The sequence below is a fragment of the Carex rostrata genome, chromosome 20, assembly GCF_964058835.1.
Source record: "Carex rostrata chromosome 20, lpCarRost1.2, whole genome shotgun sequence".
Lineage (NCBI taxonomy): Eukaryota > Viridiplantae > Streptophyta > Magnoliopsida > Poales > Cyperaceae > Carex > Carex rostrata.
In genome coordinates, this window is record NC_135937.1 from 7,795,894 (window position 1) to 7,815,651 (window position 19,758).

Consider the following 19,758-nt stretch of genomic DNA (forward strand, 5'->3'; position numbering starts at 1 on the left):
ATCTACTTATGTAAAATTGAGGTCAATCTAAACTTAATTTCAACTAATTGCTCCAATAACTACAGTTCTATATATGAATTTAATTATAACAGTATTAGTTTGACACAAAAAAAAAAGAAAATCAACATATATAGAAGAGACGACATGGTTCATATTTCAAACAAAATAACTTCAAACAAGTCAAAGTGTCAAGTAAAATCAAATTTCAACATTTATTTTTACAAAAACCAGTTACTTAAAGTACGACAATGTGAATCTACTGAACAAAGATTGAATCAAGTTGATTTTACCTTTGACATTGTGCCAAGGGAAGCACGAGTCTCCATAAAAGGGGGTTGGATCTGGCACTTGCCCAGATCTAGTGGCACAGATTCAAGGGGTCGGATTTGGTACTCAAGTAAGAGAGATACACAAGGGAATCATGTTCGATCGTGTCCTACGGTGATAGATTACAAATCGTCTCTCTCCACTAGGTCACGGCCGTCGCTGCTGTTGCTGCCGTCGCGACCGTCGCTGCCGTTGCGGCCGTCGCTACCGTCGTTGTCGGAGCAGAAGAGAAGAGAGAGGGAGAACCTCGCCAGGGTTTTCACAAGAGAGAGAGAGAGAGAAAAGCTGCTAGAGTGAGAGAGAGAGCCTCGTCAGGATTTTCAAAAGAGAGAAAAAAATAGAGAGGCGGAGGATTGAGAAAGAGGGATCTGATTTATAAAAGGAAAGTAAAGTCGTTAAAATCAGTTAGAGTGGATAAGGTGGTGGACAATTCGTGGACAAACGTTAGTGGACAAAGAACATTTCTCATGCATAAATCTCTATCTTACAAATGAAAACTTAATATCCATTTTTTTTAAACATCCGATTTGGTAGATGAATAAAGTAAAATAATAAAGAGTGGTGTGATAAAAAGATATCCTTTTTTACTCTACTGATATAATTTAATGAGAAATTATTCTTCCGATTTTCTATTTTGCATATCTTATTGAATATCTGAGTAGATAATAAAGTGCTTATTAGTTTTTTGAATAATTATAAAAAGATTCAGATAAGATATTTTGTTGAAGACGTAAATTATATAGATTCTACAGTATTTTTATATTTAATAATGTAAGATATAAATATTCTAAAAAAAATGTATATTTGATGTTTAGAAGAGAAAAAAGCGTAATACATGATAACTACATTGAAATTTGAATTATGTGTATAATTACAAAGCAAGTGCTCACAAAAAAGAAAAAAGAAAAAAGAAAAAAGTGAAGGACAAGCTATAAAGTTATAATAATGGATCTAGATGAAACCCCTAATTAATCAATATCCATTATGCATTTATGCTGTCTGTTTCTTTGTTAACAAAACAATTGTTGCTTTAAGTTAAGCGAATCAAATTAAATGAAAACCGGCGGGTTCTCTCTCTCTCTCTCTCTCTCTCGACCCTTTTAATGGCTTCCTTATATCAATCTCTTCCATCCAAAAATGAAAAACCTCTCTCAGTCTCACACCCACTTTTGCATTTAACCCCCTTTTCATCTTTTCCCTCCTAATCATGCCCCGCTGCCCGTGCTAAACGATCGAATTCGCATCTCCTGAGATATATCAACCGTTCAAATCCTTTCCGCACGAATCTCAAAGCACAATTATACTGGTCCCAGCTAAGATCCCACCCACCACCGAGAAAAATAACACCGCCATGAAGAGAGCCAAGAGCAGCGATTCCCTCGCCGCACGGCGGTGGCGTCCGGCGAAGCTCTTGCTAATCGCAGTCGTTCTGTACCTCGTCTTTACCTCTTTCAAGCTCTTTCGATTCTTCTCTCAGGACGACGCCTCTCCCCATTCCGTTCACAGTCGTTTAATCCAATACGACCAGTCGGATCAAACCCTCAATGTGGAGCTTGACCAGAACCCGCAATTGTCTGAAAAGGATCCGTTAATCATCCAGGACCCGACCAGACGACCGGACGGATACGGGCGCATTACGGGCGAGATCCTGCGGAGGTATGCACGGGCCCGGTCCCGGTCCCGGAGCTGGACCCGTACTGGTAATTTCTCTGAACTGGAGAGGGTAGCACAGGAGGCGTGGGCATTGGGGCACAAGGCTTGGGATGAGGCGGTGAATTACAGTAACAATGGTGAAAGTGGGTCGGTTGCGGATCCGGACCCGGAAAAGATGGAGCCGTGCCCGACTTCAGTCGGGTCAGATAAGGGTGGAGATGCAGGGAAGGATGGTGGCAGAGTTGTGCTCTTGCCATGTGGCCTTGCTGTTGGTTCCTCTATCACTATAATAGGTATAAATTTGGATGATTTGTGATATATGAAGGTTAATGTTAAATTTTGAACCTATGCATGCATCAGCTTAATTAGTGTTAACTATTTTTAATTTTTGAATTTTCCTAAATTGGGTTGGTATTGACGATGAGAAAACTTGTTTTCTAAGATGTGTTCTCTCTATGAACATTTAATGGTACATTGAACCAAAAAGTTGTACAGTGTCAGGGAATGACATACTGGTTGCATTTTAACTATCCTTGGAGAAACACAGGAAAGGGCTCCTTGCTATATATGCAGCCAAAAGCATTTTGCTTTCTGAATAATTGGTAAAATAAAATATAAAATAGAATTTTAAGTTGAGTGAGAACTAGGCACAATGGTGTGTTGCTCAAGACATTGTAACATAAGGTTTATGCTTTTAGTTACTATCATTTAGCGCAATTGCGAGTCAGCTAGTATTTCAGATTTTTGCATCAAGGACGACATGTTTTTAAAGTTCCTAACAAATAAGATCCAGGTGTTAATTTAATGGAACGATATCACCTCTTCTACTGATATAGTAGATCTTTTATTTTCCTATAAAGTTATGCAAACTGAGACTAAAATTTAACATCTTGAAAAATTAAGTAACTAACTATTGCCTTTAAATTTCCATTTTAGGATCACAAACTTCATAGCAATTTAGCCATTTTCAAGGGGTCACATACACCTGGATACAAAAATATATATATTAATAGCTTTCATAAATGATAAATATGTGGAACTATTATTTTTTTCTATACAGGGACCCCGCACGATGCACATGAGGACTTTGTACCGCAGCTAGCAAAGATACGGGACGGCAATGGCACAGTTATGGTTTCACAGTTCATCGTGGAGTTCCAGGGACTCAAAGCTGTAGATGGTGAGGAGCCCCCCAAAATACTCCACCTTAACCCGAGGCTAAAAGGAGACTGGAGTGAGAGACCAATACTCGAGCATAATACCTGCTACCGGATGTCTTGGGGCAAGGCCATGCGCTGTGATGGTCTATCACCAAGGGATATTGACGAGACTGGTACGGACTCAACTTGTAGTACATGATACTTGTACCGGTAATTAAATTATGAGAATGTGGGTTGCTGGTATGTATACACATACATTCAATGTCTTGGCAGTACCAACCATTTGTTTCAATACTAATGTTGGAAGACAGTGAGGAGGCTGATTTATGAAGGATTCCTGGACCTGGTTTGAAGTGCTGGTTTGGTATGGGGTATGTTTGGTTTGAGAAGGTGAAATTATGTATCTGTGATTGGTATAATACAGTACCAACCTGTTGGTGCTGTTTTCCTTTAGAATTGGTACTTGTATTAACTTGTTGGTACATATTTGAAAATCCTTGATAAACAAAAGTTAAGTTTTGTACCAAAACTTGGTACGCCTTTATATGGTTTTGTACCAGAACTTGGTACTGTTATAATCTTTTGCTTTAACTCATAATGTATACATCATGTAGTTGATGGTTTCCCAAAGTGCGAGAGATGGGTGCAGGGGGGCGGTGCTGACGACTCTGATGAATCAAAAACCACGTCTTGGCTAAACAGATTCATAGGCCGTGCAAAGAAGCCCAAAATGATGTGGCCTTTCCCTTTTTCTGAGGGAAGATTGTTTGTCCTGACTATCCAAGCAGGTGTCGAGGGTTACCACATCAATATAGGCGGGCGCCACATTTCCTCGTTCCCATATCGGACAGTACGTATTGGTCCCCGAAACTTTTTGCTATTTGCAAACAGTACCTGACTTTTGAAGCTCCTGCTAATAATGAGTAATTACGAGTGAGGCTATGGTACTATATAGTGCGGATTGGTCCGTACTACGGATCAATCTTTTTTCTGTCAACGTCCAAATAGTTGATCTATAGCATTCAACATTATTTCCATAGAAAATGCACTTGCAGACTAAATTTTACATTTTTTTTGAATTTTTTTTACTATTTTTTTTAGATAGGTAGAAAATCATTACTTTTAAATGGTCTAGAATTTTTAGATTACTACCTATCCAATTAAAATAGTAAAAAATTTCTAAAAATTGTTAAATTTGATCTCCAAGTATATTTTTATATGGAGATCATGTTGAATGGTTCTGATCGATTGTCTAGACTTTGAAAATGGAGATATTGATCAATAGTATGGACCAATGTGCGCTGTGCATAGTACCCATAGCCTCACTTGAGTAATTCACAATAGCATCATGCTATTTGCAAAATTTGAAATTGCAGTTACTCAAGACCACCAAGGTCCACTTTGCAATACTTCTCGGCTAATTTGTTTATATTTTCCAGGGATTCACATTAGAAGATGCTACCGGTCTAGCGATAAAAGGAGATGTTGATGTCCACTCTGTATATGCAACATCTCTGCCCCGAACCCACCCAAGCTTCTCTCCTCAGCAAGTGCTGGAGATGACTGACAAGTGGCGGGCCCGCCCCCTGCTAAAGGGGCCCTCCCAGTTGTTTATTGGCATTCTCTCAGCCACCAACCATTTTGCTGAGCGCATGGCCATCAGGAAAACATGGATGCAGTACCCTGCCATCCAGCTCGGCCATGCTGTTGCACGTTTCTTTGTCGCTTTGGTAAGATTATCTATTGCTTGTTTAGATTCTCTTGTTTGAGTTCGAGCTGTTTATCAAAATCCTCAGCCTTGCAAAAATTTGTAATGTATATCTACTTGAAAGTCATCTTTCTTCCTTTTTTTTGAAAAAAAGGTTTCCATTAAAGTCCCCTATCCCCTTATCCATATCACATTAGGGTTTACACTTTGAACCTTATTTCATACACCGGCACACATCTTCAAATTACATACACCAAGCTTCTCAAAATGTAATTTTTTATTTATTTTTATTTTCATATGAATTTTTTTTTTCCCATTTGCGGGCCTTGTGGCATCAATATAACTTGAAGTAGGACAGTTATTATTTATAGTAGTAACAATCTTTTGTTTCTGCTCTCTGATTATGTATTTATTTTTGCCTTTATTTAAATATTATAGAGTCCAAGGAAAGAAGTAAACGCAGCAATGAAGAAAGAGGCGGAGTACTTTGGAGATATTGTGATTCTTCCATTTTTGGACCGTTACGACCTTGTAGTTCTTAAAACTTTCGCTATTTGTGAATATGGAGTGAGTTTTAACTTTCTATGCTCCTTTCATGTATGTTATTGATCATGCCCAATTAGGCCTCATATGGTAGAGGGATAAAGCGGAGGGATAGTAGACTACTGGTAACTGTACCTAGGCTATAACTTCCTGGACCCAGCTTGTCCTTTCCAGTGGATCCGGCTTTTGTTCTAGTAGCATAATGCATTTTATTCTGAATGATATTTTACATCGTGTATTTAGGTTCAAAATATAACATCTGACTACATCATGAAATGCGATGATGACACATTTGTTCGGGTGGATGTGGTGCTCAAGGAAATAAGTATCATGGGCCAAAATAAGCCCATTTATATGGGTAATCTCAATCTCTTGCACCGTCCTCTTAGAAGCGGCAAATGGGCTGTCACCTATGAGGTACTCTCAGTTGTTTTTTGCTTCCAACTTATTTTAAGTTCATCCCTTCAAATCTCTAGTAAAGTATCTAGTTGCATTGGCTGTGCCTTTATTCTCTAAACTATAAAGTGGTTATTTATTAAGAGAAAGGAACCCTGACAGGGCTGTATGTTCAAATCATATATCGTCTGTTATATTTGAAATTATAATATTCTTGACTTACTACTTACACGACATTACAAATGCAGGAATGGCCTGAGGAGCTATATCCACCTTATGCAAATGGACCTGGCTACATTATTTCTTTCGACATTGCAAAATACATCGTGTCCCAGCAGACTGATCACAAACTCAGGGTAACTTACTTTTATTATTTTTTAAAGGTTCATATAGATTGCTTTTTCTTTGGCAAATAACAACAGCTATTATTTTATCATATTTGCAAATGATATCTAACATTCTTATAATTGTGATGAACACCAGGTAGTGTTTAGTTATTTGAAAATTCAACCAATGGTTAAGTGCTTGTGATGATACTCTTCAAGTCTGTTCCTTAGAAATTAGAATACTACTTTTAGCAACAATATACTTGAGGAATTCAATGGTGTTGTGCTCAGCCTTGTAAAATATACTGGGTGTTTTCAAATATGAGAAATGTGACCAATTTTTTTATCTGTACCATTTAAAAATAATAAAAATAAAAATGTACCATCGATTTTGGACAATTCAACAGTTAGAGAGCCGGTTTTTCTAAAGATGCTAGTGCAGATTTCAATTGCTCAATTATTCCGAAATCGATGGTATGGGTGAAATTTTGTTATTCTTTTACGCTACTGATAAAAAAATGGGGAAATGTGGCGCCATTTGGTAACAATGAAGAGTAAATGTAAATAAATGCTTCAAGTACCCATTACGATTTTATTTACGAGCCAACCTATATAAGTTTGTTAATGTAAATACAGTTGTTCAAGATGGAAGACGTGAGCATGGGGATGTGGGTCGAAGAATTTAATTCAACATCGGTTCCAGTCGAGTACCTGCACAGCTGGAAATTTTGCCAGTATGGTTGTGTTGAAAACTACTACACGGCACACTACCAATCTCCCAGACAAATGCTCTGCCTTTACGACAACCTAATGCAGGGACGGCCGCAGTGCTGCAGTTACAGATGATCTTCACACACACATTGGCCGACTTAGGGATTTTTTTAGTTTTTTTCATAGAGAAAATTTTCAAGTTTATCCCTAGTATTCATATAGAAATTCTCAAATTCATTCCATTTGTTCTATGGGACGGAAACATGAGTGTATAAATGCAAATATGCAATGCTATATTTTTGTTTCAGTTCCAATTCTCGCCTTTTAAAGGGAAATGTCAACAGCGCATCTGCCCTTTGAATTGATGCTATGAAAATATGAAATGTTCGTCTGTTTTGAACTTCTCCTACAAAATGCGTTTTCTTTACTTGGTTCGCTTCTCTAGTTCTCTAGAGTAATTAATAAAATGTTGGCAAACCCTTGTTCTGTTGTCTACAATTAATCCTCTATAATAAAAACTTGTTGCAAAACACGCATGGTGTATTCATTTTGTCAGAATTAAATTCTACGAGTATGAAATTCATAATTTAATCTATGAGAATTGCCACACCCCCCCAACACCCCATATTCACGAAAATTGTTTTGGAATATGCAAAATTGACCGTTTAGTTGTACCTTGAGAATGATTATGAAAAATTTGTTATGTTCTTAACTTCTTATTAATAACAATTAATATAATTTTAATTAACTAATTGGGTGAGAATGGACATTTGAAGAAACTATGACTTTTGTAACTAATAGGAATTGTTTGTTCCATAAAAACAAGAAATAATCTAAAACTTGCTATAATTAAAAAGTTAAAATGATTTAAAATAAATTAACTTGGTGTGACAAACAAATTTTCTGTTTGCTAAGCTTTATAAATTTAATAGAATAATAAAAAAGTTGGATAAATTTGTGAGTTTTTTTTTTTTTTTATAATTTAGAGTAAATATGATATAATAAATTTTAGAGGTGAAATATGTAATTTCGAGATTTTTAAGGGGTAAAATGTTAGAGGGCGAGCCGGAGACACAGATTCCTTCATTCCTCTAAATCTAATCATGTTCCTCTTTTTGGTTCCATATGTCCCACAAGTAATTCCTTTTTGGAAGACCCCTTCAATTCAATAGTCAAAAACTCGAATGGCATTGGGAGAAGGAATATCTCTGTTTGATGCTATCTTTATTCTTTAACTTTTTTAGTATAATTAAATAATGACCCGGCAACTTGTCATTAATTCGTTGTTTGTACCGCGTTCCAGCAAAATGTGGGCCAATGAAAGTTGTCATTCTACTTTTATATTTTTGGCATTTTTTTGATAATTTTTTTTTTAATTTTTAATTACAAAATCATGTATGTTTATTACTTGCTCCAGACTTCTACATATAGACTGCCATCATAGTATCATACAAATAAAACACAACCATTATTGCTATCAAAATAAATAAAAATGATACTGCCATCACTAAATGATAACTCTACACAAAAATCTAGAATTTTTTTTTCCTTTAAAAAAAGCACCTCGATATTAAATTATTAGTGGTGGTCGGTGGGTAGGGGGTGTAAACGGATCGGATAATTTTGTCCGAATCCGAATCCGGATCCGGATCCGAAAAAGTAATTAAATTATCCGATCCGTATCCGTATCCAAGACTATCCGTATCCGTATTCGAAAAATTATAATAGATACGGATACAGTAAGACTTTTTACTATCCGTATCCGACCATTTACACTTTAAACCACAACAAATGTGATATATGTTCTTAAATTGATTTATTAAATTGCATATTATACGAATAATTTATTAAATTGCATATAAATATATATTTTGATGAACAATAGTGATTAATATTTTAATAATATAATAGATATTTTATAACTAACAAGCTAATTATGAAAAATATCCGTATCCGTCCGATATCCGATCCATATCCGTATCTAAAAAATTATAATGAATACGAATACGGTAAAACCACTATCCGATCCATATCCGACCGTTTACACTCCTATTGGTGGGCCAATGAAAATTGCAATTTTGCTTCAACAGGTGAAATTAAAAAAAAAATGCTTTGCACATGGGACCAAAATGCTTTGCATATGTTTTTAAAGTACACAACCAACAAAAATGATAATAGGAGCATGAATAAGAAATGAAAATGAACATGATTCTTTAAAAAAAAAAAATATAGAGGTCTAGCCTTCAGATTCCGATTTTTTTATTTATATCCATAAAATAAATGAAATTTAATAAAAATAACCAAACAGGTTATAAAAATTGAAAAGTATCGAAACCGGTTAATGGTTAACCGGACCCAAATCAAATTTCCGGTTAACCATTAACCGAATTCTTTGAAATGATCCGGTTAACCATTAACCGGTTTTTGGATTTGGGTCCGGTTAACCATTAACCGGTTCCTTGGTCCGGTTGGTGGTGAACCGGAAAGAAGGTCCGGTTAGTGGTGAACCGGACTTTGTTTTTATTTTTTTACGTGGGGGTCATGCATTGGGGTTGCATGGGGCGTGGACACGTGGCAGAAACATGTAGGTCCGGTTAACCATGAACCGGATTTTTTTTTTTCAAACCGTGGGGGTCATCCATTGGGGCGTGGACACATGGCAGAAACACTGTAGACCCGTGGATGAGCTGTTGAAATTCATTTTGAGCTGAGTTTTTGGTACTGTGGGAAGGCAGCTGCGTGAAGAAGAGAAGAGGAGGAGGAAAAGGCCGAAAGAGACATGAATCAGTTTTTTTTTTAGAGAATATTAAAGTAGTTTATGATATTAATTAGAATAGTTTAGAATATTGATTAGATTGTTTAGAATTATTTGGAATATTGTTTAGATTCTTGAGATTGTTTAGAATTATTTGAAATATTGTTTAGATTGTTTAGAATTATTTGGAATATTGTTTAGATTGTTTGGAATATTTATTTTGAATATTATTTAGAATATGGCATTGTTAGATTAATTAGGAATATGATTAATTTACTATGCATGCATATATGCTTGCTGATCCACAGGAACAGGGTAAGGGTATCTTTGCCTTTGCCAAGATGGTTAATTTTGCAAAGATATAATAACTATTAAATTAAATCAATGAAACCCTCCCCACACGATCGATCACATGATGATGACTATCAATGAATGCATAACAATGCAATGCATGCATGTTTGGATAATCTTGAATGCATGCATTCAAATTTAATTTTTCATTTCATACTTATAGAAATTTTTGTTAAAAACTTTAAAAATATGTATTTTGAAATATTGTTTCGATTATTTTGAAATGTTTTAGTTCAGTTTAGAAAATTTTAAAATAGTAGCCCGAATAATTTAGAAAGTTGCAAAATAGTGTAGAATAATTTAGGAAGTTCCAAAATAGTGTAGAATAATTTAGAAAATTTTAAAATGGTGCCCGAAAAATTTAGAAACTTCCAAAATATTGTAGAATAATTTAGAAAAGTTTCAAAATGGTTTAGAGTAATTTGTAAAATTCCAAAATGGTGAAAAATAATTTAGAAAGTTGTAAAATAGTGTAGAATAATTTAGAAAATTTTAAAATGTAGCCCGAATAATTTAGAAAGTTCCAAAATAGTCGGGAATAATTTAGAAAAGTTTCAAAACGGTATAGAATAATTTAGAAAATTTGAAAATGCTATAAAATAGTTTCGAATTAATTTTGTAGCATGGCAGACGAAATCAATAATGAAGTAGATATGGCGCGGGGTACTTTTAGTGATATGTTGTGGATACCGCACAGTAGTCACAGGGTGTGTCAGGCTTCTGAGAAGGTGTGGAGCGGTGGTGTCCCGAGACACACACCTTTCATCTTCCCTTCGGAGAGATGACAGGTATTAACTTCTAAACTACTTCAAATAAATATGTTCTTTGTGATAATTTACTAACAATTCAAATGAAGAAATTTATATTTTTTTTATTTGATAAATTAGTAAAATTCCAGTTACTTTGGAGGACGTGAGCTGTTTGTGGGGTTTGCCCATTACGGGAGTCCCAGTGACGGGGAGTACAGACGGGAGGAATGCAAAAGGCAGGCTCTTCGAATTGTTAGGAATCAAAGAACATGAGCAGAGTGAACTTATGAAAAAACGGGGGTCTGAGGGAAATGAAAGAAGTATGGAGTTTACTTTCTTGAAATCTAAGTTTCGTGAACGATTTGAGGAGCTACCTGCAGATCGCGACGATCAGATGCTGAAGTGGTAAGTATATATATATCAATTTATTCGTAGCTTATCAATAATGTACTCACATTGTCTTGAATTTTGCTAGGTATGTTCGGGATTTCATTTTACGGGACTGTGATTGTGACTGGCTAGGCGGTCCAATATCATCGTCGGAACCCGATGAATCATCTGAGAGCATCTCATCTCCACTCTCCAAACTGTCAGAATCAATTGCATCCACAGGGATATGTGAATAATCACGTACCTGTCTACGGTCCCGACTGGTACTGGGTCGGTATCTAACTGGTAGATCCACAGAGTTTCGACTGGTACTGGGTCGGGGTCTAACTGGTAGATCCACAGAGTTCCGACTGGTACTGGATCCGGGTCTAACTGCTTGATCCAGAGAGTTGCTACCTATACTGGGTCGGGGTCTCTGTACATCCACAGAGTGACGACCGGTACTAGGTCGGGATCTAACTGGTATTAGTTCGGGATCCACAGGATTCCGACTAGTACTGGGTCGGGATCGAGGTTCAGGAATCTGACTGGTATAGTTCGGTTCCAATTCTACATATAACTCCAGAACCGGTAACCTTTGTGAAAAGGACGACACAATTCCTAAAATCATTTCGAACGATTGTTGGTCCATTACCGGTACTAATTGATAGTCACGTTGGCCATCGGTGGACATATTAAACCTGACTTGGATTTCCATATTTGCTTAACTAGCATTGTATCCAACAAATTTATAAATCTCATTCCAAAAATAATCAAAATTGTGGTTCACGGTTAGCGGTAATGAGTATTTAGCTCGGGTGCTGTAAAAGACCCCGTCATCATTGTATTGGATTTCCCCTCCAATAAAAATTTTCACACAAATATTTGTCATTTTTAGTTTTGATTGGTCTGGCAATTTAGAAAATAACAACATATAAGTAATTAAAATTTGTACGGACCTCTAAGAATTATTCCAAATCTATTTTATAATTTTCTAAATTATTCTACACCATTTTGAAATTTTTTAAATTAATAGGGCAATATTCTAAATCATTTTGAAATATTCTCAATAATTCTACATTATTTGGACAACTAAAAAATAAAAAAACTATTCTGGAATGAACTAATTAATTATAATATAAATTAAAATTAAAATAAAAAATAAAATAAAAAATAAAATAACCTGAATCGAATAGCCGATCGATCAGCAGTCAGAGCTCTGTAAGGGATGCGAAAAGAAAAAAGGTTCCTAAAACAATTTTATATCATTTTAGAATTTTCTAAATTATTCTAGACCATTTTAAAAATTTCTAAAATATTCTACACTATTTTGGATTTTTTTTTAATTAATAGGACAATATTCTAAATTATTTTTAAATTTTATAAATTAATAACACAATATCTAAACCATTTCCTAAATTATTATAAACTATTTTTCAATTTTCGAAATTAATAAAGCAATATTCAAAACCATTTTGGAAATTTATAAATCATTCTAGATTTATAAACTATTTTCGAATTTTATAACCAATAACCGGGCACATTTCAAATTTATAATCGATAGTTAAAAATTACAAAAATCGATAGTTAAAAATTACAGTTCAAAATAAGAACTTACATAATTTACAAATTAATTATAAAAAAAACTTGCCTTCTTTGCTTCCGTTCGTCTCTCAGTTTGAGAGCGCTCCTCTCTGTTTTTTCTTCCTTTCATTTCTTCCTTTCATTTCTTCGTCAGAGTGATAGGTTTATATAGCTGATTTTTTTCCGGTTCAACGTGAACCGGACTCTATTAACCATGCGGAAAAAAAAACAAAAAAAACCAAACTTTTCGGTAAACGGCTAACCGGACCAACACTATTCGGTAAACCGGTTAATCATTAACCGGACCCGAAACATATTTCCGATTAACGGTTAACCGGACTCAAGCCAAATGTCCGGTCAATGGGTAACCGGTAATTTTATTCGAATCCGGTTTACCGTTAACCGGTTGGGGTAATTTTGCAATTTCAACCGCAATTTGGTTATTTTTTTAAATTTAATTTAATTTTTGGATATAAATAAAAAAATCGGCTTCAGATTGCATTAATATGAATAAAAGATTACAAAAATGAATAGGACAGGACATTACTCGATTTGTATCCGTAAATTTATTTATGGATATGCTATATCAAAATTATTGAGCGGATGTGATTTTGAATTTAGAAAGAACATCATTATTATAAATACATGATATGAATTTTGTTATAACTTTACTATTTGTATCGACATTTTTTTTATAATAAATTCGATACATTGTATAAAATTTAAACAAATTTTACTTTTATAGCCGAACTATTTTTGTCTGTATTCGTATTCAAATTTATCTTTATGCGTACCTCTATCCAAAAAATTAAAATGAATGGGATACCAAATACTGTTGGACACTGTTACCCCGATACTTCCTATATAGGAGCCGTATCCATATCGGACACGTATCGGATACCTATCCGAAACGCGTCTGATACGGCTACGTGGTCAAACTGTGGCGTATCCTCTCTAATACGTGGTCAAACTGTGGGATACGGCTTTGTCAGTGTGGATACGGCTGGCTCTGATACGTGCGGTTTGCTCTCTGTCCGACACAGTGCATGTTTTTATTATTTAAGAGGCACGGCCCATTAGATTCCCAGGCAGCCCATATATTTTATAAAGCATATTGAATTATGGTCAAAGATTCCTTTTCAAATAACTGCATAAAGTATTGATTCAGCCGTTCAGCGTGATTCGATTTCCTGTTGTATTGCCTAAGGGCTTATCCTAAAAAAAAAGATTTCCTGTTGTATGGTTGAGTGCCAAAAGCAATTGCCACTGTACTACATGATCTTCTGCGATAAATTCTGGTATTTATCATATATAATTTATACTTGAGGTTAAGCCTTAGCTTTTTGTACAAATTTATTCAAGTTATAATTATGATTAATCTAAATATCATAATTAAATAATAAAAAATAGTATATATAATAGACGCATCGTATTCTAAATTTTAAAAAATTGCTGTATCACCGTACCTGTATCGTATCCGATACGATATCCGTATCCGTATCCATGCAACATAGGTTGGACACTGTCCTGCTATAATTTTATTTTTCTGGATGAGCATTAGCTTTTTATCTTTGCAAGGATTGGATTTTTTGTTCCATAATTCTTATCAGATCCACATTTGATATGTCACCCATAACGCATCTGGGTTCATTCCCTTTTTTAAAGATTATACTCTTTCGAATTACAAAACTAAAATTTGGGGATTAAGATTTTAGCGGAGTACTTTTGGCTTCATGCAGCGCAGTTTTGACTCTATAGTCCATAGTCCATGCGCTGCATAATATAAAGATTGCTCTGTTAAAATCTTTAAACTTTACCCAAAAAGAGTTGGTGATTTAACAATCTCAAATTAAGAAACTCTTAATTATTGGATTAGTGGACAACCCTTCTTTACCTTTTATAAACCTTTTGCTTACAAGGTCTTAATCCAATCCATCCATACCTCCTTTCAACGCTAAATTCATGTTCCACCACCACCACCAACACCACCACACAAATCCAATGGATCACCTCTTCAAAAAAACCTCAGGCTTATTCCACCACGACGATGGCGATGACAATAGAAGAGCCGATGCTGATACAGAGACTTCTCACAATGCAAAGTTTTACTTAGCAAGGTCTGATCAAATAGAAGAGCCGGAAGAGGTGGCGAGGGATGACTGTGTATCACTCAAAGATGTAATTCATGGACCCGAGGACCCGACTCCGTATCTTGACCCATTAGACGACAACTTTCGGCATGAGATCATAAAGTATGGGGAGTTTATTCAGGCGTCATATGATTCTTTCGACTACAATACCTTCTCGGATTATTGCGGAAGTTGTCTGTACAGCATTGATCGGATGTTTGAGCAGGTCGGACTTACAAGGTTAGAAACATAAAAAAAAAAAAAAATTTAACGATTTGATTTGGTTGGTTAATATTCGATCAATATGAATTGATGCAGATTTGGCTAGAGGATCAATATAACATCCTCTACACATTTTCTTAATTTCTCTGTTTCTTTAACAAAGAGATTTTCTTTGTTTTATTTTGGTAATTAATGCAGATTTTTAAGATTCTTTTTCCGAAGAGAAATGAAAGATACGTCGAATTCTGAATCGGATTAAGTATTAAAAAAAGAAGAAGAGAGACATCGTTTTCATTTTGCTAGAGTTTATTAATAGAGTTATATCTGTTTAAAGATAAATCCTTCTTTATATGGGAGGTGTAAATTTGAAAGTTTGAGGGGCATATAAGAATTTTGATTCTTCATTATGTATCCCTCTTTCAGACGAAGCATTTTTAATTTCCATTTATTTCCTTTTATTCTCCCATTAAAGGGGTTCCCTCCTCCTCACCCAATCAACTCCTTGGAATTTTAGCATTATTATTTTTATAGTTTTTTGGGGATGATGGTGACTGGTAAGGATAATCAGGGACGAATTTTAAAAATTGAGATAAGGGGAGGGCTGTATACGAACTTAAGATGTACATAGTATGATTTTAAATTTTATGAAAGGGACCAAAGAATTTTTGTATTTAAGAAAAGTACAAGGTCCAACAGAAAAATGTAACTTCTTTAATTTATGATAGGATCTGGTCCCTTTTGTCTCTCATTCTCTCTGTCCCTGAGGATAATGGTATTTTGTAAGTCTCATTTTAAATAACATATAAATATATATATATATATATATATAGAGATAGGCTAATATCAAAACGTTTGTACCAACCCCTCCTGTGCAACCAAGTCATTTTCCGATTTTTAAAGTTCAAACGACCGATCCGAACTGTTAGATGTTTAATCCATATTGAAATGTGCTTGGAGACCAAATTTTACATTTTTTGGAATTTTTTTGTTATTTATTAAGATGGTTTGAAAATCGCTGTTTTTATTAAAATTCTGCACCACTGGAAAACAGCGATTTCAAACCATCTTAATAAATAGCAAAAAAATTCCAAAAAATATAAAATTTGGTCTCCAAGCACATTTCAATATGGATTAAACATCTAACGGTTCGGATCGGTCATTTGGACTTTGCAAATTGGAGAACCGAACCGTTTGTTCCTGAGTCCCGGAACAAACGTTTTGATATTAGCCTCTCTCTCTCTCTATATATATATATATATATTCTAGTATTGTCAAAGTAATATGCCCGTTAGCATATGGACATAACAATTTCAAATCTATAACTAATATAAATTTCTAAATTTCTAAAAAAGCTCTCATATTTAATTTTAGTTTCCTTTCCTCTTTCAAAATTGATTTTTTTTTCTATATCTTTTTGAGTGTTCCGTAGAGAGATTTAATATTTTCCAACAAAGGTACCAAATACCAAATATATAGAAAAAAAGGAGAGTTCAAATGCACCCAAATGCGCCCTATCTTTTAAATTATTTTTCAAAGTCCGAATAGTCAATCCGAACCGTTAGATGCGATCTATATATTAAGATGTGCTTGGAGACCAAATTTTATATTTTTTGGAATTTTTTTACTATTTATTAAACCACTTTGAAAATCGCTGATCCAATGGTCCAGAAAATGTAAAATCAGCGATTTTCAAAGTGGCTTCATAAATAGTAAAAAAATTTAAAAAAATATAAAATTTGGTCTCCAAGCACATCTTAATATATATATCGCATCTAACAGTTCGGATTGACTATTCAGACTTTGAATACGAAGAAAAAATATTTGAAAGATAGGATGCATTTGGGTGCATTTGAACCCTCCTAAAAAAAAAATAAAGTAAAAGATGATAAAAAAAGAAGCTAGAACACTTTATTCCTATAATTTGGTGGAAGATTTTTTCTTCCAATTTTCATCCAAAATCCACATCTGAGTTACTGACAACTTACTATAAGTCTATAATCTGAACCGAAAAAAAACCTGACATCCAAATTAACTCGTATTTAGATCGATCGGTTCAAAATCCAATGAAATCTGAACCGGCACGATCCAATCCTCCGATTCATCCCGATTAGTAATGATTATTTGTAACTAACATATACAACAAACTTTCAGAAATAATTACATCATGACCAAATATCTGTACGCCATGTCGCGTGCGCGGTTGCCACGCTGGCTGGAGAAATCATGGCATCCAAATGCATGGAGCTATGACTCCAACTGGATTGGCTACATGGCAGTGAGTAATGATGAGGAGACAGCAAGGATCGGCATCCGTGACATAGTTGTGCCTTGGCGTGGGACCGCCATGGCAGGTGAGTGGCTCAAGGATTTTGAGTTTCTTCTTCAACATATCGGGCCCGAGAAAGACGATGACATTAAGGTATTGTATGAACATATTACAAACCAGTAGGTGAATTTTCAACACAAATTCTGCAAAATTTTGAATGAAAATTATCTTAAACTTGAATTAGGTTGAGCACGGTTTCTACAGCCTCTACTCATCAAAAAGTGATGATACCAAGTATAACCAGACAAGTGCTCAGGACCAATTTCTCGCAGAGCTGAGGCGGCTGGTCAAATATTTTAAGGAGCGAGGCGAGCAGGTGTCAGTAACAACTACTGGACACAGCCTTGGGGCAGCCTTAGCTTATCTGGCAGCTTATGATGCTGTACAGGAATTCCGTGACTTACCAGTGACTATTATCACCTTCGGGGGCCCACGTGTCGGTAACAACGAGTTCTGCGATGCGCTGGAGCAGAGAAAAGTTAAGGTATAAATATAATCCTGCTAGTTTTTTTTTTTTTTTTTCAAAATAAAGTGTAATACTAGAAATTAAATAACATGTTGGGATCAATCAAATATTTTAACTTCTGAGTATGTATCATTACTGAAGTACCACATGTCCCAATTTTGCCTTGAAATTTATGCATATTCTCTAACAAATATGATTCTTCTATCCAAAATTTATGTAATGCTAAATTATCTTCTATGACACCTTGCCTACGGTTAATATATCAAATAAAGAATATTTTCTCGACAGGCAATCCGTGTGGTGGTCAAGCACGACTTCATACCACGTATGCCTGGAATTGTGTTCAACAAAGAATTAGAGAAGGTAGAAGAGGTTGCCGACTCATGGCACTGGTTGTACACACATTACGGTCATGTGCTAGAAATCGATGTAGAATCCTCACCATACCTGAACCACAAACGTGATAATTCAGGCTTCCACAACCTGGAATTGCACCTGCACCTGATCGATGGACATCTCAATAGCAAAGAAATGACGAAATTTCGTGAAGATGCAAAAAGAGATGTGGCACTTGTCAATAAGTCATGTGGGATGCTGAAGGAAGAGACGTTGGTGCCGTCATGCTGGTACCAGCCGGCATTCAAGGGTCTGGTACGTAATCAGTACGGTAGATGGGTTATACCTCAGAGGGACCCGAAGGATATACCGCCTCCTCCTGACATGGTGACGCCTCTATCTGTGTTTGAATAACTCAAGCCAATTATAATGGAAGTATATAATTGTGAAGAATGTTGGTTTGGTTTGGTATCTGGAATTCTTTTTTTTTTTTGCCTTAGGTATATCCTGGTACTGTGGTACAGTAATATCTGCTATTGCAGTTCTTGATTTGTTGAAAGTTTTCATTGATTCTTGTCATTTAAGAGTTTAAGGTGTTCCATCATGAACATTGTTTTTATTTTTAAATATTGCTGGGAACTCATGCATGTAAATTCATTTGGAGTTTGTTTTGAGTGAATTAGAATTTGTTCCTACAAACTACAATTAAGATACACAATTTCTGGATTTATTTTGATACATTCACATAAATTTTGTACAATGAAGGTGAATTTACAGTTTGCAGTACATAATTAAAGTTTCTCTTTGTTATATTCAGTATCCCTCCGATCTCTCTTACGACATTGGATTTTCTTTTTTCTTTCCAATTTTTATTTTTTTAAGAAAAAGGGAAGAAAGCTCAGAGTCCATTCTTTTATATGAATTGAGTTAATACAAAAAGAACATTTTTAAGTTCATTTAAGTGAAACATTTAACATTGAAAATGCATTCTTTAAGTCTTTAAGAATTAACAGTATAATTTATGGGGGAAATAATGGCATCCTTATAAAAAAAACTAGGAAAATAATGATATGAATTCATATCACCTAAGGTAACTCAAATTTTGAGTTCAGATCCAGACCATCTGATTTGCTTTGGCACAGGGGATCAAAGCATTCCACCTCGGGCTGGATTGGCCCGGATTATGAACGGACGGTCTGGATCCGAGCTCAAAATTTGAGTTACCTCAGAGCATCCGGAGTCTTCATGGTTATGGGCTACTATAAATATGAACTGAACTTAGAAGTACAATCCTCCCCATACCCACAAGGATTTCACAACCTGGAAATGTACAGTGTGCACCTGGAGCTCAGGTGCCTTTGTTCAACAATTGGCATAGTTTTACATAATAAAGAAATTATTTTCGCAGAAAGAATATATGCATCGTATTTTAAAGGGTAAATTTCGCTGGAGGTCACTAAACTTTGCTATTTGTTACGAATTGGTCACTCAACTTTGATTTGTCTTTCAGTGACCACTGAACTTTGTATTTGTTATAATTAAGTCACTATGTTAAGATTTTCATCCAAAATACGTCACGTAGACGTCCAACTCATCAATTTCTAAAAATTAAAAATTATTGGGATAATTTGGAGACACCATCCACCC

The 19,758-nt window shown here is 35.1% G+C and overlaps 2 protein-coding genes across 2 annotated transcripts; both read left to right on the forward strand.

The window, feature by feature from the left end:
- The first annotated feature begins 1,317 nt into the window (after nt 1–1,317).
- Nucleotides 1,318–7,251, forward strand: LOC144572314 (hydroxyproline O-galactosyltransferase GALT2-like). The gene is made up of 8 exons (XM_078321844.1): nt 1,318–2,273; nt 3,041–3,313; nt 3,755–3,990; nt 4,580–4,870; nt 5,287–5,415; nt 5,635–5,808; nt 6,036–6,143; nt 6,750–7,251. The coding sequence occupies exons 1-8, from the start codon at nt 1,679–1,681 to the stop codon at nt 6,957–6,959; spliced, it is 2,016 nt and encodes a 671-aa protein (XP_078177970.1). The 5' UTR covers nt 1,318–1,678; the 3' UTR covers nt 6,960–7,251.
- A 7,282-nt stretch (nt 7,252–14,533) lies between these two features.
- Nucleotides 14,534–18,813, forward strand: LOC144572848 (phospholipase A1-Igamma3, chloroplastic-like). Its single transcript, XM_078322526.1, has 4 exons — nt 14,534–15,001; nt 17,135–17,402; nt 17,494–17,793; nt 18,064–18,813. The coding sequence occupies exons 1-4, from the start codon at nt 14,595–14,597 to the stop codon at nt 18,523–18,525; spliced, it is 1,437 nt and encodes a 478-aa protein (XP_078178652.1). The 5' UTR covers nt 14,534–14,594; the 3' UTR covers nt 18,526–18,813.
- Nucleotides 18,814–19,758: the final 945 nt, after the last annotated feature.

Excerpts from the sequence above, each read along its gene's own strand:
- LOC144572848 (XM_078322526.1), top strand. The coding sequence starts at position 14,595 with ATGTTCCACCACCACCACCAACACCACCACACAAATCCAATGGATCAC. Across the intron at positions 15,002-17,134 it reads GAGCAGGTCGGACTTACAAG|AAATAATTACATCATGACCA; the intron begins GTTAGAAACATA and ends ACAAACTTTCAG. Across the intron at positions 17,794-18,063 it reads TGGAGCAGAGAAAAGTTAAG|GCAATCCGTGTGGTGGTCAA; the intron begins GTATAAATATAA and ends TTTTCTCGACAG.
- LOC144572314 (XM_078321844.1), top strand. The coding sequence starts at position 1,679 with ATGAAGAGAGCCAAGAGCAGCGATTCCCTCGCCGCACGGCGGTGGCGT. Across the intron at positions 2,274-3,040 it reads TTCCTCTATCACTATAATAG|GGACCCCGCACGATGCACAT; the intron begins GTATAAATTTGG and ends TTTTCTATACAG. Across the intron at positions 3,314-3,754 it reads AAGGGATATTGACGAGACTG|TTGATGGTTTCCCAAAGTGC; the intron begins GTACGGACTCAA and ends TACATCATGTAG.